The 17,240-nt window shown below is 44.9% G+C and overlaps 1 protein-coding gene across 1 annotated transcript in view; it reads right to left on the bottom strand.

Annotated features, from left to right (window-relative positions):
- The window catches only part of ACOX2 (acyl-CoA oxidase 2), a 1,177,957-nt gene that overhangs the window by 109,211 nt on the left and 1,051,506 nt on the right, over positions 1-17,240 (bottom strand). The window contains exon 13 of the mRNA XM_069643758.1: positions 10,165-10,297. Within this exon, the coding sequence (XP_069499859.1) occupies positions 10,165-10,297 (133 nt within the window). The remainder of the gene's footprint in view (positions 1-10,164; positions 10,298-17,240) is intronic.

Below are 17,240 nucleotides of genomic sequence, written 5' to 3'. Positions count from 1 at the left end.
CGTCTGGACCACCTCCTTCCCCACTTTAGACATCAGCAGCTCATATCTGGGAGACCTCATGGCCCCCTTCAGACACATCATATAATGTTTCTACGGCGGCCTGAGGCTGTAGGGTCCGTACAATTCCAGGCCATATACCTCTTATACATTCAGCAACCTAACGTATGTGATGTATTGTCCTCGATGTAGTCCGGAGTCATCCACCAGTGTATTAAACTCTATTGCCTTCCCCTCCTGCCAGACATCCCCCAAGGTTGCCAATCCGTGCGGTTCCCATTGTCTCTTTATGTGCTCTCTCATTTGCCCATCTACTCCCTCTAGTGCCACTAACGGCATCCGTGGGGAACACGGGTGCGGGTTCCCAAGCAGCTGGCAGGCTCTCCGCCACATTTTCCCCCCTAGGTCCAGTAATCTCGTCCCTCCTCTCTGCTGTGCTTCCAACACCCACATCCACTCGTTCAAAAAACAGGGGACGCATTCGGCTCGCAACAATTTCGACTCCGACGTAGAATCGCCTGATAGCCACTTCGTCACATATTGTAGTTGACTAGCCACATAGCATACCCTCAAAGTTGGGCAGTCTAATACCCCCTTGTTCATACGGGTTTTGAAGCTTCCATAGCGCTATTTGATTCCTAGAATTATGCAATGTGAACCCTCTACACATGCCATGTACCTTGGCGAAGAATCATTTGAGTATCATATACGGTATGTTCCCGAAGTAGTGTAACAGCCTAGGTAACACCACCATCTTCAGCAGTGCTGCCCTCCCCATCATGGTCAGGGATAGATTGGCCCAAAAAGCCATGCTGTTCTTGATTTTAGTCACTGCCCTCTCTGTTTTCTGTTCATGTTCTTCTTCGACTTTGTGATATATATCGACTCCGAGATATCTAAACTTCTTAGTTTCCCAATTTATTTGTAGTACAGGCAGATCGTGTTGCAGCATTCCTACATATCTGCCTAGAGGGAATATGCTTGACTTTTTGGGATTAACTGTTATGCCGGACAGCAGTGCAAACCTCTCCATAAACTCCAGGATATATTCTAGGTTTTCCTCTGGATACTTCAGGTATAGCAGCATGTTATCTGCGTACAGCGATATCAGGTGTTGCCCACCCTTAATGTTGATTACTAAGTATTGCTGCCTTAAGTATGCCGCTAAGGGCTTTAACGCTAAAATAAAAAGCATTTGGGACCATGGGCAACCCTGCCTTGTGCCCCTTCCCAGCCAGTTGCCATTGTTCTGATATGGTCGCTCCCGTCCTTACTTGTGCCATTGGTTTGCTATATAGCAATTGCACCCACTTCAAGTAAGCAGGCCCAATGTCATACTCCTTCAAAACCGCCATGGCCCCTTAACCGAGCCGAAGGCTTTCACCGCATCCAGTGAAATTATTGCTATCTTCTGGGAGCTTCCTTCTGTCCGTTCTATGATATGATGGAGTCTTCTAAGATTATCAGAGATATTCCTACATGGGACATACCCGGTCTGATCCGAGTTTATTTTTAACTGGTCTTAGCCTATTCACCATCACTGCTGTGAGCATTTTACTATCCTGATTGAGCATAGAGAGCAGTCTATAAGACCCGCAGTCCGTGCTCCGTTTATTGGGTTTAAGGAGCGGGATAATGATCACCTCCCTGAGGGACTCCGGCAATGTACCCACTTTAAATGCTTCATTCAGCATCACCAGCAGAGGGGGGAGTAGGTCTGTACTATATGTTTTATAAAACTCGCTTGGGAGTCCATCTGCTCCTGGGGCTTTGCTGGTGGCTAAGAGCTTGATCACATATTCTAGCTCCTCAATTGTAATTGGAGCCTGCAAATGTTCTCTTTCTGTCGCTTCAAGTTTGGGAAGAGTAATCTCTATTGATGCTTCCTGTATATCTATCTCCTCCCTCTCGATCACTTCTGCATACAATTTCTGGTAATATTCAAGGAAACAATCATTCACCCCCTCTTGGGTATCCCGTGTCTGGCCATCCCCTACTGTCACTTCTCTTATCGGGTGTCTGGGGTGTTCACTTCTGTACAACAAGGCAAGAAGCCTCCCCCGGTTTATCCCCTTCCGCATGCTGTTTCTCCACATACTTTTTAGAGTTCAGATTACATAGTCTCTCCCAGTGGTCCCTACACTTCTGCTGCAATTAGCGTGTAGTTTCAGCCTCCTCAGGGGTTCTTGTACTCTCTCGCATGTTAGCTTCCACTTGGCTCTCTGCCATCTGCAATTCCCGTATTATGCCACCCTGTAAACCTTTTGATTTTGACATTGCGGCTCCCAAATGCTTCCCACAGTGTCCCAGCTGATTCTACGCTGCCAGTATTATGTTTAAAATATTCCTTTATTTCCGTTCTCAGATCTTCCCTGAACAGTGTATCTTTCAATGCTTCGGCCCTCAGCCTCTACGTCGGAATCCTCACTCTAGGCGTCGAATGCTGCCATGTCACAATCAACGGCGCATGGTCTGAATGGACCATGGCCTTGTATTCCGCTTGCGTCATTTTCCCGGCTAGCTCTGTTCCCGTAAATATATAATCTAACCTGGTATACAAGTTTTGTGAAGCGGAGTAGTACGAGTATTCCCGACCCTGAGGGCGATGCATCCGCCATACATCCACTAACTGAAAATCATTCAGTAGGGTGCACTTGTGCAATCTGAATGACACCTGGCCTAGTAAGATTGTTGAATGTCTTCCCTTTGTTCCCCCTCCCTTGCCTCGTCGCGCCTTGAAACACTTGTGTATAGGCGCGTTATCAATGCCTTATATCATATCACAATGCTTTCGCTACTGGGGTGGGCCTCCCAATTTTATCATCCGATCTGTCTAGTCACGTGTCTAGGGTACAATTAAAGTCGCCTTCCCAAATAACTGCCCCATCCATGTATGGGCAAACCTTCGTATATAGGTTTTTGAAATAACCAGTAGTATCTTGATTTGGAGCATAAATGTTAATGATACTCACTTCCTTATCTTCCACCATCCCTCTTATTAATACCATCCTTCCATCAGTACCTATGGTGGACTGTAACAACTTAAACAGGACATGTGGCGCTATCCATGTAATAACCCCTCTGGCATATGCCCAGTAAGCTGCCACTAGGGTAGTACCTTTCTATTTCTTAGCTATCACTTCTTGCTTCTCTTTCGCCAGGTGGCTTTCCTGTAACAGAGCTACATCTATTTTCTGCCTCTTCAGGTACATCATAACCTTATTTCGTTTAATGTAATTATTTAGTCCCCTGACGTTCAAGGTCACTATCTTCAGGTCTCCCATCCTATCTGATTCCCACTCCGCCCGCTTCCGTTCCCACCCTCCTCTTTGCTCGCGGCTTGTGTGGGCCCGCTCCCCCCTCTCCCACCTCCACTCTCTCCCCCTCCCTGTCCCTGGGCCCGCTCGCCCCTCCCCCACCTCCACTCTCTCCCCCTCCTTGTCCCTCCCAAACTGTCCCTTAATCCAACACCTTTCAACGCCCCAACGTCTGCCTCCTCCAACTACCTCAACTTCCCCCTCTCTCCCCAACTTCCCCAAACTCCCTTCTCCCCTTAACTCCCCTAACCTTTTCGCTTCCCCCAACTTGAAATACCCAAACTCCCACCCCAACTCCCTCCCCAGCCAAAACCAACTTTCGCCCAGCTCCATCACTGGATCTAAGGCTATCCTGCATCTAGCCCCTTTCTCAGTGATACCGCTACTTGGAGCCCAGCAAGAGGATGCTGTACTACCTGTATCCCAACTAAAGTAGCTGTGGGGGGTGGTAGGGTGTCTCCCGCTGCTGCTGATCTAATGCAGCATCTGTGTCTCCCGCATTGAGGTAACAGTATATCGCTTGGTTTGCATCCCTCCTCGTCCTTGCATAACCTCTCTCCCCAATCTCATTATATGCTGTATTATATTCAAGTCCCAAAGTCAAGTCCTATACAGCATTACAGCCTGAGAAAGTACAGGGTCACTTATCCGTTCCGCTCTCCGCCTGGTCATCCGCTCCTGCCGAACAGCTCTGTGGCGTCCCACCACTCTGCTGCGTCCTCTGGAGTCTCAAAAAACAGGGCCTTGTTCTTATGCAACACCTTCAGTTTTGCTGGGTACATCAGCATGTACCTGTAACCCGCTTCACGCAACCTCCTTTTGATCCCCCCATAGTTCAATCGTCGCTTCTGTACCAAGAAGGTGTAATCCGGGTATGCCGTGATGGACGCAGGCACTCTACTTATTGTTCCCCCTTTTCGGAAGTGCTCCAAGATCTTCTCTCTGTCCTTATAATTCAATATTTTGGCGATAACCAGCCGTGGGGGGCTCCCGTGGCGGCTTCCTGACCTGGGCTCAATGTGCTCTCTCCACTGCAAACCGCTGGGTGAGGGCTCCTCCCTTGATTTCCTGTAGCAGCAGGGTCTCGACATAGTTGGTCGGGTCCGATCCTTCTTCCCCCTCCGGGAGCCCCACAATTTGTATATTGTTTCTGCGCACACGTTCTTCCGCTTCTTCCGCCCCGTTCTTCAAGTTGCGCACTTGCTGTCGCAGCGTATGCACTTCTGTGGCGTTCACCGAGCAAGTGGCCGTATTAGCCTTCACCTCCTTCTCCAGACCGCTTGTACGTTCCGCCAGCGCTCTCACGCAGCAAACTGACAACTGCCTTTACAACGTCCATCTTAAATTCTAGCGAGGTCTTATGTTCCGCCATTGCAACATCAAGCTTAGTCTCCCATGATGTCTCCAGGTCTGCGATCGCTTCCAGGATCTGCTGATCACTTTGCACCGGGGCCACTTCGCCCTGCGTGTGCTGGCCCTTGTTCTTGACAACCTCCGTTGTTTGCGGTGATCTGGCAAACTCCTCTATCGTTGACTGCTTCCCCTTAACTTTAGTCAGCTTGGAGGCCATATCAATGCCAGGAGTGGTCCCTCCGCTTCGGCTGACAGAATACATTATGTCCGGTGTTTCGCGGTGCCCAGCTTTACACTGCAACCTTGTCCACCAGTGGGCTACTGACTGCGTGGTGCGCAGTATGGGGTGTCCTACTTCGTATTCCCACCATTGCTTTTACGCCTCTGTTTGCCTCTAGTATCTAAAATACAGGCCTCAGTCTCCCATTATGGGCTTATCCTATGTGCGCCATCGTTCTAAGGCCAGCCCCTTATGTCCGGTTCGTCTGTGTTGTGCAGTCCAGAGGGGTCAATATTTGGGGGTGGCTTCCAAGGCTATGGAACCAATTTCTCCTTGGAGCCAGCAAGTCTGTATGTCTCAATGACCCGCCCTGTGTGCTCTTTTGTGTGCCAGTATCAACATATTTGTGCCGCCTTTGCTTGCCTCTCTCATATGTCTGTTCCCACTTCCCTCTGTTCATGCTCGCATCCCCTCTCCTGTGCGGCTGTGCTGGTCCGGCAACAAGACAGGCTGTGGCTTGTGAAGACTCTAGTTCCTTAAGCTCTCACCCTATACATGAGCCAGGCTGTTTTAAATATTCAGTGTTAAGTATCCAGTGTTCTGCATACCAAATGTTAATCTGTTATTGAACGGTTTGTGCTGTTGTCTGCTCTGCAGCTCCAGGGTCTCCCCTATCTGCAAGCGGGTCTTTGCCTCCCAACTGATGGTGCAGCCACCAAGGGGCTCCTTTCGCTTCCCCCGCGGGACCAGCCGACCTTCGTGTTCATCCATACAGTGTTGTGCACTTCTTAGAACTCCCGTGGGTGAGTGCCAGCTACCCGCTTTACGGACAGTTTGTTCCCTCTATTCAGCAGCGCCGCCCGCACATCTGAGCCTGCGTTAGCGAATATCACGAGGTGGCTAGTGCTGCTCTATTCACCGTGTGTGAGCCCATATCTCACGGCCATCTGAGTTTACGTCTGTGTGCTTCTTTCGTTCCTGAATGTTCCCACGCTCACTGCTACAATGTAACTGCCATCCCCACTGTGTGTCGGTGAGCTGGCAGCCCTCCATAGAACTCAGAACTTAATTAATAATTGTGCTGACTCTCTGTTGCCTCGGGGCTACCTCTCTGCCGATGTTGTGCGTCTCGTACTGCCGACCGGGCTTGCCCTCTTTTGTTATTGGGCTCACAGCGTTCGGTCCTGCTGTTAACAATCAGCGGTATCTGTCCTTACCGCCTTGCTACAATATAGCTACCTGCACTCAGGGCTCTGCTGGGGTACCGGCATTCGTCGGTTTCATATGGACACACCAGTCTTCGGCTTGGGATCATTTGGCAGTTCCTTCCCCGCCAGACAAGTGCTCATCCAGCCCGGTCCGCGACTTAGCTCACACGCTCTTGCAGTTTCGCTTTGCTGCGGCTCACTGGCTCTGCTGTTTGTAACGGAGTGCCCGCCATTTTGCCTTCTTGTCTTCTAAGCGTCCCTCCACTTCTCCGGCTCGTATTTCCAGGCTGTTCTGAATATCCCTCCAAATTTAAGCATACATTGCGCCTGGCTTATTCACTTGCATGCTTTGAGTATGGTATGTCACCGCCTCCTATGAGAACGATATTTCCCCAGATCAGTCGGGATCGGCGAGAGCTCTCAGATTCACAGCCTACCTCATGGCTCTGTAGCCACACCTCCCAATGATCAGACAGGTTAATGCCATAGCGTCTGCTGCGGCTTACCACTCTGAATTGCTTAATGCAGCCAGACCGTTCCTGTCCAAGCAGAACTGTCTCACCATTGCAAGAGCAATAATTGGGTCACGACTGGATTACTGCAATGCTCTCCTTGCAGGCACTACCTTCAAAAACATCAGAATACTCTAGACAATCTAAAACAACTTGCTCAGGGCTGCCACCGACATCTCTAAAAGGGAACATATCTCAGCAACCAGAAAACTAGTCCACTTGCTCCCCATGAAGGAACGCATCATTTTCAAAACCCTTGCCCTCACACAATAATGTCTCCATAACACTGCCCCCCCCCCTACCTACCACAGACATTCACCAAACCCAGCTTGGACAGACCCACCAGAACTGCCTACACAAACCGAATCACTATTCCTAAAACCCTGAGGACCCGTGCAGGAGGGATCTAGCTTCCCTGTCATTGCTGCGACCGCTTGGAACTCCCTACCACCGCATCTGAGGAACATTGACTTGCACACAGCCTTCTGGAAAGCTATCAAAACCATGTTGTTTGTATAAATTGCCCGCATGTCTGTATTTCCCTCTGCTGCTCTATGCCAATTTGCTATTTGTAAAATACAACTAACCAGGCACTTGGTGCTCCTCATCCTTCTGTAAAGCCTTTGCTATCTGTAACCTTTTGCAAAGCCTCCGTACCTATAACTAAGACATTTTCTTGCAACAGCGCCTCAATGCCCCTGGGCTGTAGTGCACTTTACAAATTTAAAAAATAAATAATTGTACTATTGTTTCCCTGTCTGTTTTTGAAGTCAGAATGCAGTCAATACCAGTAGTTATTGACTGCATTCTGATTGGCTGAGAGGAGATAAATACCAATTTCCATGTACTCATATAGCCTTATATGTTTGTTTGTATATTTGTAAAGCGCTCCTGGTACCCAAAGGCTTACGGGCACTGACTAACATACAAAGAACAGGACAACATGGAGCAGACCTAAGGAGAAATATAATCATGTAGGATCAGTGAAATGTTTTTTTTTATTGGGGCTAGAAGAAAAGAGTGGTGATCAATTTCTTCTTAAACACCCCCATCAAGGCTAGACTAAGGCAGGGGTCATTATCACAGGGTAATGACCCAACACAGAGTTAAGTTGGTGAAGGGCCATTATCCGAAAGTAATAATGACCCCTCTGGAGGTTTGGAGTTTTGGTGGAGAAGTAAAGCTTTGTACTTTTGAGAGTGATAAAAGTAAATGGAAAAATGAGTTGGTAAAGTAAGTGTAGTTTTATTTTGTAGTATTTAAATAACATGTTTGCCTTTATAAGTTTAGCATTTTATTGCAACTTGTTTGAACTGGAACAGGTTTAACATAAGCATGAACTAGGTGTCATTTAAAAAGTAAAAGTGTGTTAAATAGCATGTTGAAGCCAAAAAAAAAGTCCTGCCAGAGAGGACGTGTCGTATTGAAAAAAATCATGCCTGGAATTTGCACTGTTTCCCAGTCTGATTCTGAAGAAAAAAGGTTCAGGATGCAATCAATGCCAGTAGTTACTGAATGCACTCTAAACATTCTGATTGGCTGATAGGATGTCAATAGAGATCTCCATGCCCATACAAGTGAATCGTAATAATTGAAGTTCTTATTAGACAGAACTGACGCCAATAATACTGATGCACACATGAACACGTTAATTGCATTAATTACAAGCTTATTCCGGCTATCTTCAAAGACCAACAACATAAATAACTGCTCCAGGTGTATCAAATTTTGACATGCTGACACACATACCACATCTTAGTAGATGCGCAATCTTATACCTGCAAGGTGCTATTGAACTAAAACATTTCTATAAATCAGTGTGATTCTGGGTCAAGACCTTTAAACATCATACAAATGCATATTGGTTTTCATGGGGGCATCTAATGTCGAGACTGATCTGCCATTTATTTTATTATCCTACTCAATAGGGAGTATCTGCGCCAGAGGAGAGAACATGGTTGCAAGAACTTTTAGAATGCTTTCTACAGGGAAGGCAGGTAGATACTGGCTGCGGCCAAGCCTATGGGGGAAGCAAAATAGAAAGAAATAAAGATTATTTTGAATTGAATTTGGGTGAGGCGCAGAGGTGGTGAAAAAAATACATTGTACAGTACACATTTAAAACCTGGACCAATCTACTCCTATCTGTAAAATGAGTAATCGTTGTGCTCGTGAAAAATAAAATCTATTTATAAAAATAGAACGCTTTCGACTTTTCAGAGCTTTTCCTGGAAGCGGTGAGGGACAGCTTATGGTTTAGTTCTTAGTGGTGAGGGTCTTTGTGCATTCAAACTCAGGTTGTTTACAAAAATGAACCGGTGTGATTCATGCCCTCCTAAGAGACCAGTAAAGCATATTTAAACCTGCAGGCTAGATGGATGGGATTCTAGAGGTTCGAGCCTTAAGCATGGCAACATCTCCTAGGGAACAGGAGAGTTGATTGTGACGGCCTACAGGGACTGAACACTTTGGTATAGTAATATGTGGCCCTTCTGTGCAGTGCCTTGTAAACAAGGCGCACCGTTTGAAAATTAACTTTTCCTTGACTGGTAGCATGTGCAAGCCTTCCAAGGCTGGGGGTTAAATTGACAGACGAAAGATGATGCGAGCATTGTAGTTCTGGGGATTGCTAGTCGTCTGGGAAAGGGATTCTATGTAGATGACATTTATTAAAGTTGTTCAGATATTATGCTGCATCCATAGTGACAAAGGCAAACCTTCACAGTCGGGTCAGGTTTGGGAGCACCATGTACTAATCACAGACGGCAGAAGACGAATATGGAGACAGCGTTGTCATGTGGGAGAAAGTTCAATGCAGAGTCTAGCAGTACAACATATTGTTACGTTTTCTGTGCGGTTGGGTACGGTGTCCCAAGAAAAACAACCAGCTAAATGGAAGGGATTTATTAGGACTCATGTAGGAGAAGGATTTGAGCTAAATGCAAATTCTTCTGTTCCTGCTAGCAAAATGACCCTACGTTAATGCTTGTGGGGTGCGACTGATACTTTCTTAGCAGGGTGCCTGGAAGTTCATTGTATTTAAAGAAAAGCAAACACAGTACCCACAGTTTCTCTTTCAATGACGAGATTTCTTTAACTTTATTTGATGCATACGCTGGAAACCAAAGTTGCATCTGGAAGACTTTTTTGTGCATTATGTCACCAGCTTGTAACTGGCGTTGCATACTTTTAGGCTGCTGTGCTACAGCGAACACTCCCAAAATGTGCAATGGTCGTCTGCTGGTAGGACAGGAATGCCCATAAGCAGGTTCTGTGCTTTCCGAGACCCAGGCTCGGTACAGATGATGTCAGGGAGGCTGAAACACATCTGGAGCGGCTCCTGCCTAGCAAATCTTGCTGTACTGCCCCTTGGGTTGGACCGGGCCTAGTTCGCATATGGTACTTCACCTTCATATTGGCATGGGCAGTTAAAAAAAAAAAAAAATCAATGGTCTGGAGGAATCATCCCAAACCTTTCCACCATCACTCCCCAGTTTTGCAAAAGTGTACTGTTGCAACATGCACACCACACACTCTCTATGTAGTGCCATTTCTACCTTATTATTCGCTGGGGCTTTCTGAGCCCATTCGAAGAGGCGTTGGTAGACCTGTCCATCAAACCTTCCGAGCGCAGAGTTTAGTTGCTCATCAGTAAAATCAAAAGCATCGGTTAGCAAAACTGCTGTTTTCCTGTTAGGAAAAAAAAAGATGGAATAATTATCATTAAAGATGAATAAGCATGGGTTGGTACAGAAGTATGAATCTATACTACCATTTATTTGGTTGATGTATCGAGAGGTTCAGAGTTGAAATAGACGGTCTGCTGAAACTGCGGCTATTCTGACAAATGTTTTCTTCCAACTCTAAAAATACGTAGGGCTTCATTGCGAGGAAGGCAGAGAGGTAAACTGGCAGTCATTATTTATTTATTTCCATTTGCAAAGCGCATCGGCCCTTGGGCATCGCAGCACTGTTGCAGAGAGCTTACTTAATTACAGGAGCACAGCAGTGTATACATGCATTTGAATAGGGACAATAGTAGCAGGAGAGTGTTTCACTTGGATAACAGGTTACAGTGTATTCTGTCACCAAAATGGGTAGAGGAGGTAGGCACCACCTTATTAGGATTCAGTATGCTCAATAACCAAATGTTAAGGTGCAGATCAGTAACCATAATACACAATGTGGTGAAAAATGCTTCAAATATAACACTCCCTCAGATCCAAACTAAAGCGCATATGTAATGCTGACAGTTACTAAACATTCATTTTAGAACTTGTAATAATACGTGAGACAATATGTATTCCTTAGTGGTCCTTTTATATAATATATCTTGAACAGTCGCATAGAGACAGATGTGAACTTGGCCAATGCATTTCGACCGTAGGTCCTCCATCAGGGCTGACTGTTCAGAACAACTAAGTAAATAAGGGATAATATATCCAAAATATGTCCCCTAAAATATATACAACAGATTTCTGCTAATAGCATTAGTAGCCCCAGTGAAAGGCTGTTAGTTAAAAAAAGAAAACACAAAAGAAATCCATCAATGTCATTGGTGCATCATGTTGACTTTGGGACAACATCACTCAGAACAAAAGAACATAAAACAACAGTTTGTTTCCAAGTGTAACTGTTTCAACATTAATATCACTATACTCATAGAAAACAATCATAAAGACTGGGTTGGGTTAATAGCATACAAGAAGGGATGTAGTCTACTTATTTGTCTTCCAACCGTTTCACTAAGCTATCCTAAGCACAAGGTAAAGCGCTGACTGCGAGTCTCTCTGCTCCTATGTACACAAAAGGTCATTTTGGAATATATAAAAATCCCCAAAACAATCAGTTTGCAGCAAGAGGCATCAGAAATTCCATCTAAATCGTAATTTCAAAAATAGTAGTGTTAATTGCAGTCACCATTCATCCCTCTTGGGGTAACGGAACTAAGTCGGTCTATTCAGAAAGCCTCTCTTTGTAACAGTCTTTTTAAAATATTCATATTTTTCATGGTTTTTGGTATTCCCTAAAAAATCTGAAAGCGCATCTGGTTAATCTTGTGTCTTTTGTAACAAAAGTGTCTAGCCACTGATGAGTACATTTTTGTTGTACGTATACTTGACCTGTGTACGTCCCATTTTACCTTAGGACCAACATAATAGATGCCTCAAGGGGATCTGATGGAATATACAACATTAGATGTATCACAGGTAGCGTACTGTTTCAACAGATTATGTTTACCTGTTCTAAGGTGGAACCAATGTATGCCTTTTCACAATGTTGTTCCAGTTATTGCAATGAAGGCACAGAAACAGGTCTCTTCTCTTGGTTCGATTGCCCTCACACATCTTACTGTTGGTATTCAACAAATGATCCTCGAGGCTTCTTTTGTAAGCAAATTTAGATAATGTGCTGAATGCATCCTTATTCTCAACACAAGTCAGAACATGCTAGTGTTTCTTAATAATTGTTTTAATGTTTGGGCAAAGTATTTAAACACATACTAAAGATGGGGATGGATGTGTGATCTGGTTACATGTGATTATACCCCCCACACTTTATAGCCACTTCCCACACCCCATATTTATTTTTCGTTAGTTTTTCAGTATCATTTCATTCTTTTTGTCTCTTTATAATCACTGCATACCGTGTGATCTTAGTATGTAGCACTTTTAAAGGTTTGAATTTACACCAATAAATTTTTTTTAAAAAAGTATGTAGCACTTGTTTCCTGGTTTTGACCGATACTCTCGCTTTTGCTGTCTGTTCACTATCTGATTAACTATCTGATTAACCGTCTCTCAGCACAATTCCCAAGTGTCCAAGTTTTTTGTGTGCAGATTTCCTCATCTCTTACAAGTCTCTTCACCCATTGCAGTTGGCTGTAAGGAATGATGTGCAGTGTACTGGGAGGGTAAAAGCTCAGTCTGTGCAAAATGTTATTCTTGTCTGTGGGTTTGCGGAAGTTAGTGGTCACACAACAGTGTTCTGTGGGTATGATTTTCACATCAGGAAAATTGACCTTAGGATCACCTACGTTAGGCTGTGCATTGTATGTTCATTGATAATGTTCAGGTAGTCAAGGAAATGGGAGCACGCGAATCTTTCCATATGGCAAACACATCATCTATGTATCTACCCCCAAACATTAAATTACTTGTGCCACACACGATGGTGTATAATGTGGTCCAATTGAAATGTGTACATAAATATATTGGCATATATGGGTGCCATGGTGGCTTCCATAGAGTTTCCCGAAATTTGTAGGTAGAAGCTCTCCTTATACTGAAAATATGAGTTTTGGGAGAAACTCTAAAAGAAGTAGTAAAATTCTTTGGAAGCACCAATTTCATCTGATTGTAGTAACAGCCACTGTGAATGCATCGTGAATGAGACACAGACAACTCACTGAAAGTTTGGGCTACACATATTTATTAAAATAAAGAAGGTTGGAAAAAGGTCTATATTGCCCTAGGCTAAGGTGGGAGTTTCCTACCTGAATTAAATTAAGAGTAGTCTGTGTCAGGAAGTCCAAAGAAAATGTCTGTCCCCAAAACCTATACTTGAGATCACATCTATTTGTATACAATGTGTAGTGATGTCAGCCTCAACATGATAAGTTGTCAAATAAATGTTCTGAGCTTCGTCCAGCTCTTTGTCAAAGAGTTTCCCTTCCCTAACGTTCAAACAGTTCACAGTACAAAAGGGGGTTTCCTTCCCCAAGCTTTCAAGTCTTTCAACAGTTTCAATACAACACAATTTCTGGGAAAACAGTATAACCGACCAATTATAAAGGCACATAGCGTCATAAGTGACGTACATTACATAGGTTACATATCCAGGTGGCTGGTTGGTGCGACCCTATACATATACTGCCTGCTCCATAAGGGATGACAGGCCAATGGTCTCAGCTTCTCTTGTCCGTCTTATTCCACGTGGGGTTCTTCTTTGCACATCATCAGACGCAAAGCACCCAATTGGAAATTACTAAAGCATTCTCCATCTGTGGCCAAATGTGCACCTAGTACTGCAGACATGGGCGCAGAGGATACTTTCGAGGGCACAATGATTTGCAAACCCCAGCTTGATCCCAGGCACGTCTGCGCTTTCCCAAATCCTCCAACCCTGGTTTTAAGTTTGTTACATTCACCCCCCACCCCCGCCTTGACCCTCATCCCCGGCACCTCACAGTACAAATCACAGGGGTTCAAGATGTTCTGCTGTGATCTTCCTGATAAATTGGCGATCTAACAGTTTTGTGGTCTGATGCTGACGGGTACCCTGGAATGCTGGGGTCTCAGGACGGGGGCACCTGGGCGCTATAAAGTTAGGGTTTGGACTGGGGAAGGTTGGAGGCTCATGCTCTCCTTCTCGTGGGATAACTGTGCACTCAGCACCCTCATGGCCTTGCAGGGCACATTCCTTCTGGGAAACAAATGCAAATAGTATGAGACAATGAGTGGTTTATGAATCTCTGCTGGTTTGGCCTTTCTCACTGCTGCCCAGGCTGCAACCCGACCCAGCATTCACACACCCATCTCTATATTCTGAGTGTAGGCCTACTGCCCTGGCTGCAGCGCAGTGCTAGGCCTCAATTTCAAAATGGCTGCTGTCTTTTAAGATTGCGTTTCATTCCCAGTGCAACCCACACCCAGACATAATAACCTACCCAAAAGGCAGCTTCCAGCAACACCCCGGCCCCTATAACCTACCCAAGCAGGTAAAAAACACTCTTAGGTCTCTGCTTCATTTGGAACCTCTTGGGGGCCTGGGACGATCGTCCCAGCTTCCCAACACCATTACAGGTCACGCAACAGACACCTTACTTGCTCCTTCATAGGCACGCTGCCACCGTTTTATCTCTACAATGGAGTATTGACTTTTTCTCATTCTACATCCTTATAATCTTTCACCATTGCTTGTTTTGCCACCATTCTCTTGTTGCACTTTCACATACTCTCATGGTTCTTGCCAATGCATGAGCAGTTCCTTCATGGCTCTTGCTAATGCTTGTTCTCTTAATCTGCACAGTTCCTTTAACTCGTGTGATTCCCCAAAACAACTTTCATTCATAACGGTATTCAACCGTGCTTGCTTTCATTCAAATCAGTATTCAAAGTATTTGTTTTCATGTAAATCGGTATTGAATATATTAGTTTTCAGCAAAATGATGGCTCTCCTTAAAGCAGTATTCTCAATACTTATTTTCATCAAATGCTTACTTTCATTTAAACCGGAGCTTTCATTAACTTTCTTATAAATCTTACATGCTCATCTGCCGTCCCAGTGTCCCCTTCTCCAGGCCGACTCTTCGGTCAGTGCGTCCGGCGTACAGCGAGGCTTCTGGCTGTCACAAACTCTCTCTCTTGTGCAGCTCTTTGCATAGTCTCTGCAACGGCTCATTGTGGCTTTGCTCCACCAACGATACGTATTTCGCAGTGCGGGCCTCACTCGGCTCCTTCTCCTGCTCATGCCGGTTCCTCTTCCGTACTCTGCCACCGGCATCCAGCTTCCTTTATTCACGCTTCCTGCTGCATACTCTCTGCATCTTCTCTGGTTCCTCGAGCACTCCGTCTGCCACGCCGTCTTCCCAGAGAGGTCTGCACCTGCACACCAGTCGTGCAACCTGCTTCCACAACTGACTCCATGTTCTTCAAGCTTCCTGCTTTTAAACCTCCCGCCAGGCTGATTGGTTAGAAAAAGACTAGACAGCTCACCTCTGCTTTGTGAGTTCTGTGTTACTCTTAAGCGCTTTCTCCTTGTCCCAGTACCTAACTGGTGTTTGTATCAACAAAGAGAGGCTGTGTGTCTAGTTGGTCTCTTCCTCATCCCAGTATATAACTAGTGTGTTGTAGGGAATGATTTACAAGAAAAGTAGGGAAGGGATTGACAACAGCCAATAAAGGCTTGGGGGACATTGGACTTGTGGTGAAGGGGAAATGGGGGATACCATGTCTCACCTAAGGGTGCCTCATCCCCTCTCCCCAAGTCTCCTCCACCCAGATGATCCTCCCTCGCATATCCATCCCCAGGGTCAGGATCCAATAGCGACGGCCTTTCCCTGGCTAGCTGGGAGGAGGCTATATTGGGGAAAGAAGTGAGGGCACCCTCAGGTTCCTCACACCACTCAACAGCATCATTGCCCAGATTATGAGGGATCAAGGTATATAAACCGACTGAAAACAGGATGTTGTCTTTATAATTAAATTGATCCAAAATACAAAGAAAATGGGTAGTGTTTTTGATGGAAGACAGTGTGTTTTGGACCAGAGGTTGTAACAAAATATCTATATATAGGTTCCTATCTGTTGTAAAATCCCTTCAGTAGAAGCTACTATAGGTCAGCCAGGGGGGTTTGATAGGATCCTTGCAGATTTTGGAGAGAAGATAGAATGTGGGTAATCTAGGATATTGTACGAACAGATACTGTTTTGTTTTATCATTGATCTACCCACTCTTCTGCCATGTCGCACATCAGTTTAAGGTTGTTTTCATTTCAAATATAAGATTGTTCTCAAGTTTACATACAAATCTAAACAAATCAATCTTATTCTGAAATAAGTTGGTACTGTAAGTGGGCACGAAACAGAGTGCTTTTTGTAATATAGATAATTCTTAGAGCTCAATGTGCGTTCAGATAGATTCTCTAGTAAGTATGTCTGTTCTACTGTCGCGTCTGTACTCGGGGCTGCTGTGTGTTTCCTCCTACCCCTTCTGGTTCTTTACTTTTTGAGCTTCAGTCTAAAAAAGTGTTGTCTGAGGATGTATCTATAAAGTACTGCTCCTTATGCCACTGGTAGTGGCCAAGTTTGTGTTGGCCTAATCAGGTGGTTTTCTTGAAGCTACGCTGTACTTGTCCAACCATGTATATACCTCGTTGTTGCTGTAATCTTAGTTTTCCCTTTTGAATTTATTTATTTTTTCTGCTCAAACTCAGTACGGTACTGTTCAAGACTGCTATTTACACCGTAAAGTGGTTTATCCATTTCCTCTTGTCTCAGTGAATTTAGTAATTCTATACGTGCCGCTTGGATGTCCTTACTTATGGAATCAATTTGCTTCCAAGGCTCTTGAATGGTAAGAAAAATTAGATCTAGCTCCCATTTTCTAATGAACACTGTGCTCTCTGCAGAGTGTGGGTCTTAGTGCCTCCCTTAGTCCTCTTTCTGTTCGTTGTGCCTTAAAATAACATCCCAATGAAACTGCGTGTAGTTTTCTATTCATTATTTTCCTAATCAGATATTCTAGATGCTTAATTTTCCTGTTCGGATCAATACTCGGACTGGAGTGTGCTGTGTACCTGAGAGTTTCAAAATAGCATTTGCCTCCTTACTAGAAAAACCCAACGTAATAAACAGCATTGATTCTTGTCTGGTGTGTGCTCCTTTTTGGATTACTATTTTATACGGTGGGATCAGAGGACCACTGATACAAAACAATGCCTGATGCGTTCTTTGGTCCCAGTTCTATGACGAATCTCGAGGTGTCGTCACTACTTCATCAAGATTATTTTAGGTTGCTGCATCTTTGTTAATCTTTGGAAAGCTGTGACAAAGTGTATGGCATTCAAGCATAGCCAGAATTAAGCTTGCCGATATGACCAGGCTATACTCAATGGGTGGTATACAAGGGC

Source organism: Ambystoma mexicanum, chromosome 2p (assembly GCF_040938575.1).
Source record: "Ambystoma mexicanum isolate Mex_15411 chromosome 2p, UKY_AmexF1_1, whole genome shotgun sequence".
NCBI lineage: Eukaryota > Metazoa > Chordata > Amphibia > Caudata > Ambystomatidae > Ambystoma > Ambystoma mexicanum.
This window is presented reverse-complemented; position numbering and strand designations above follow the sequence as displayed.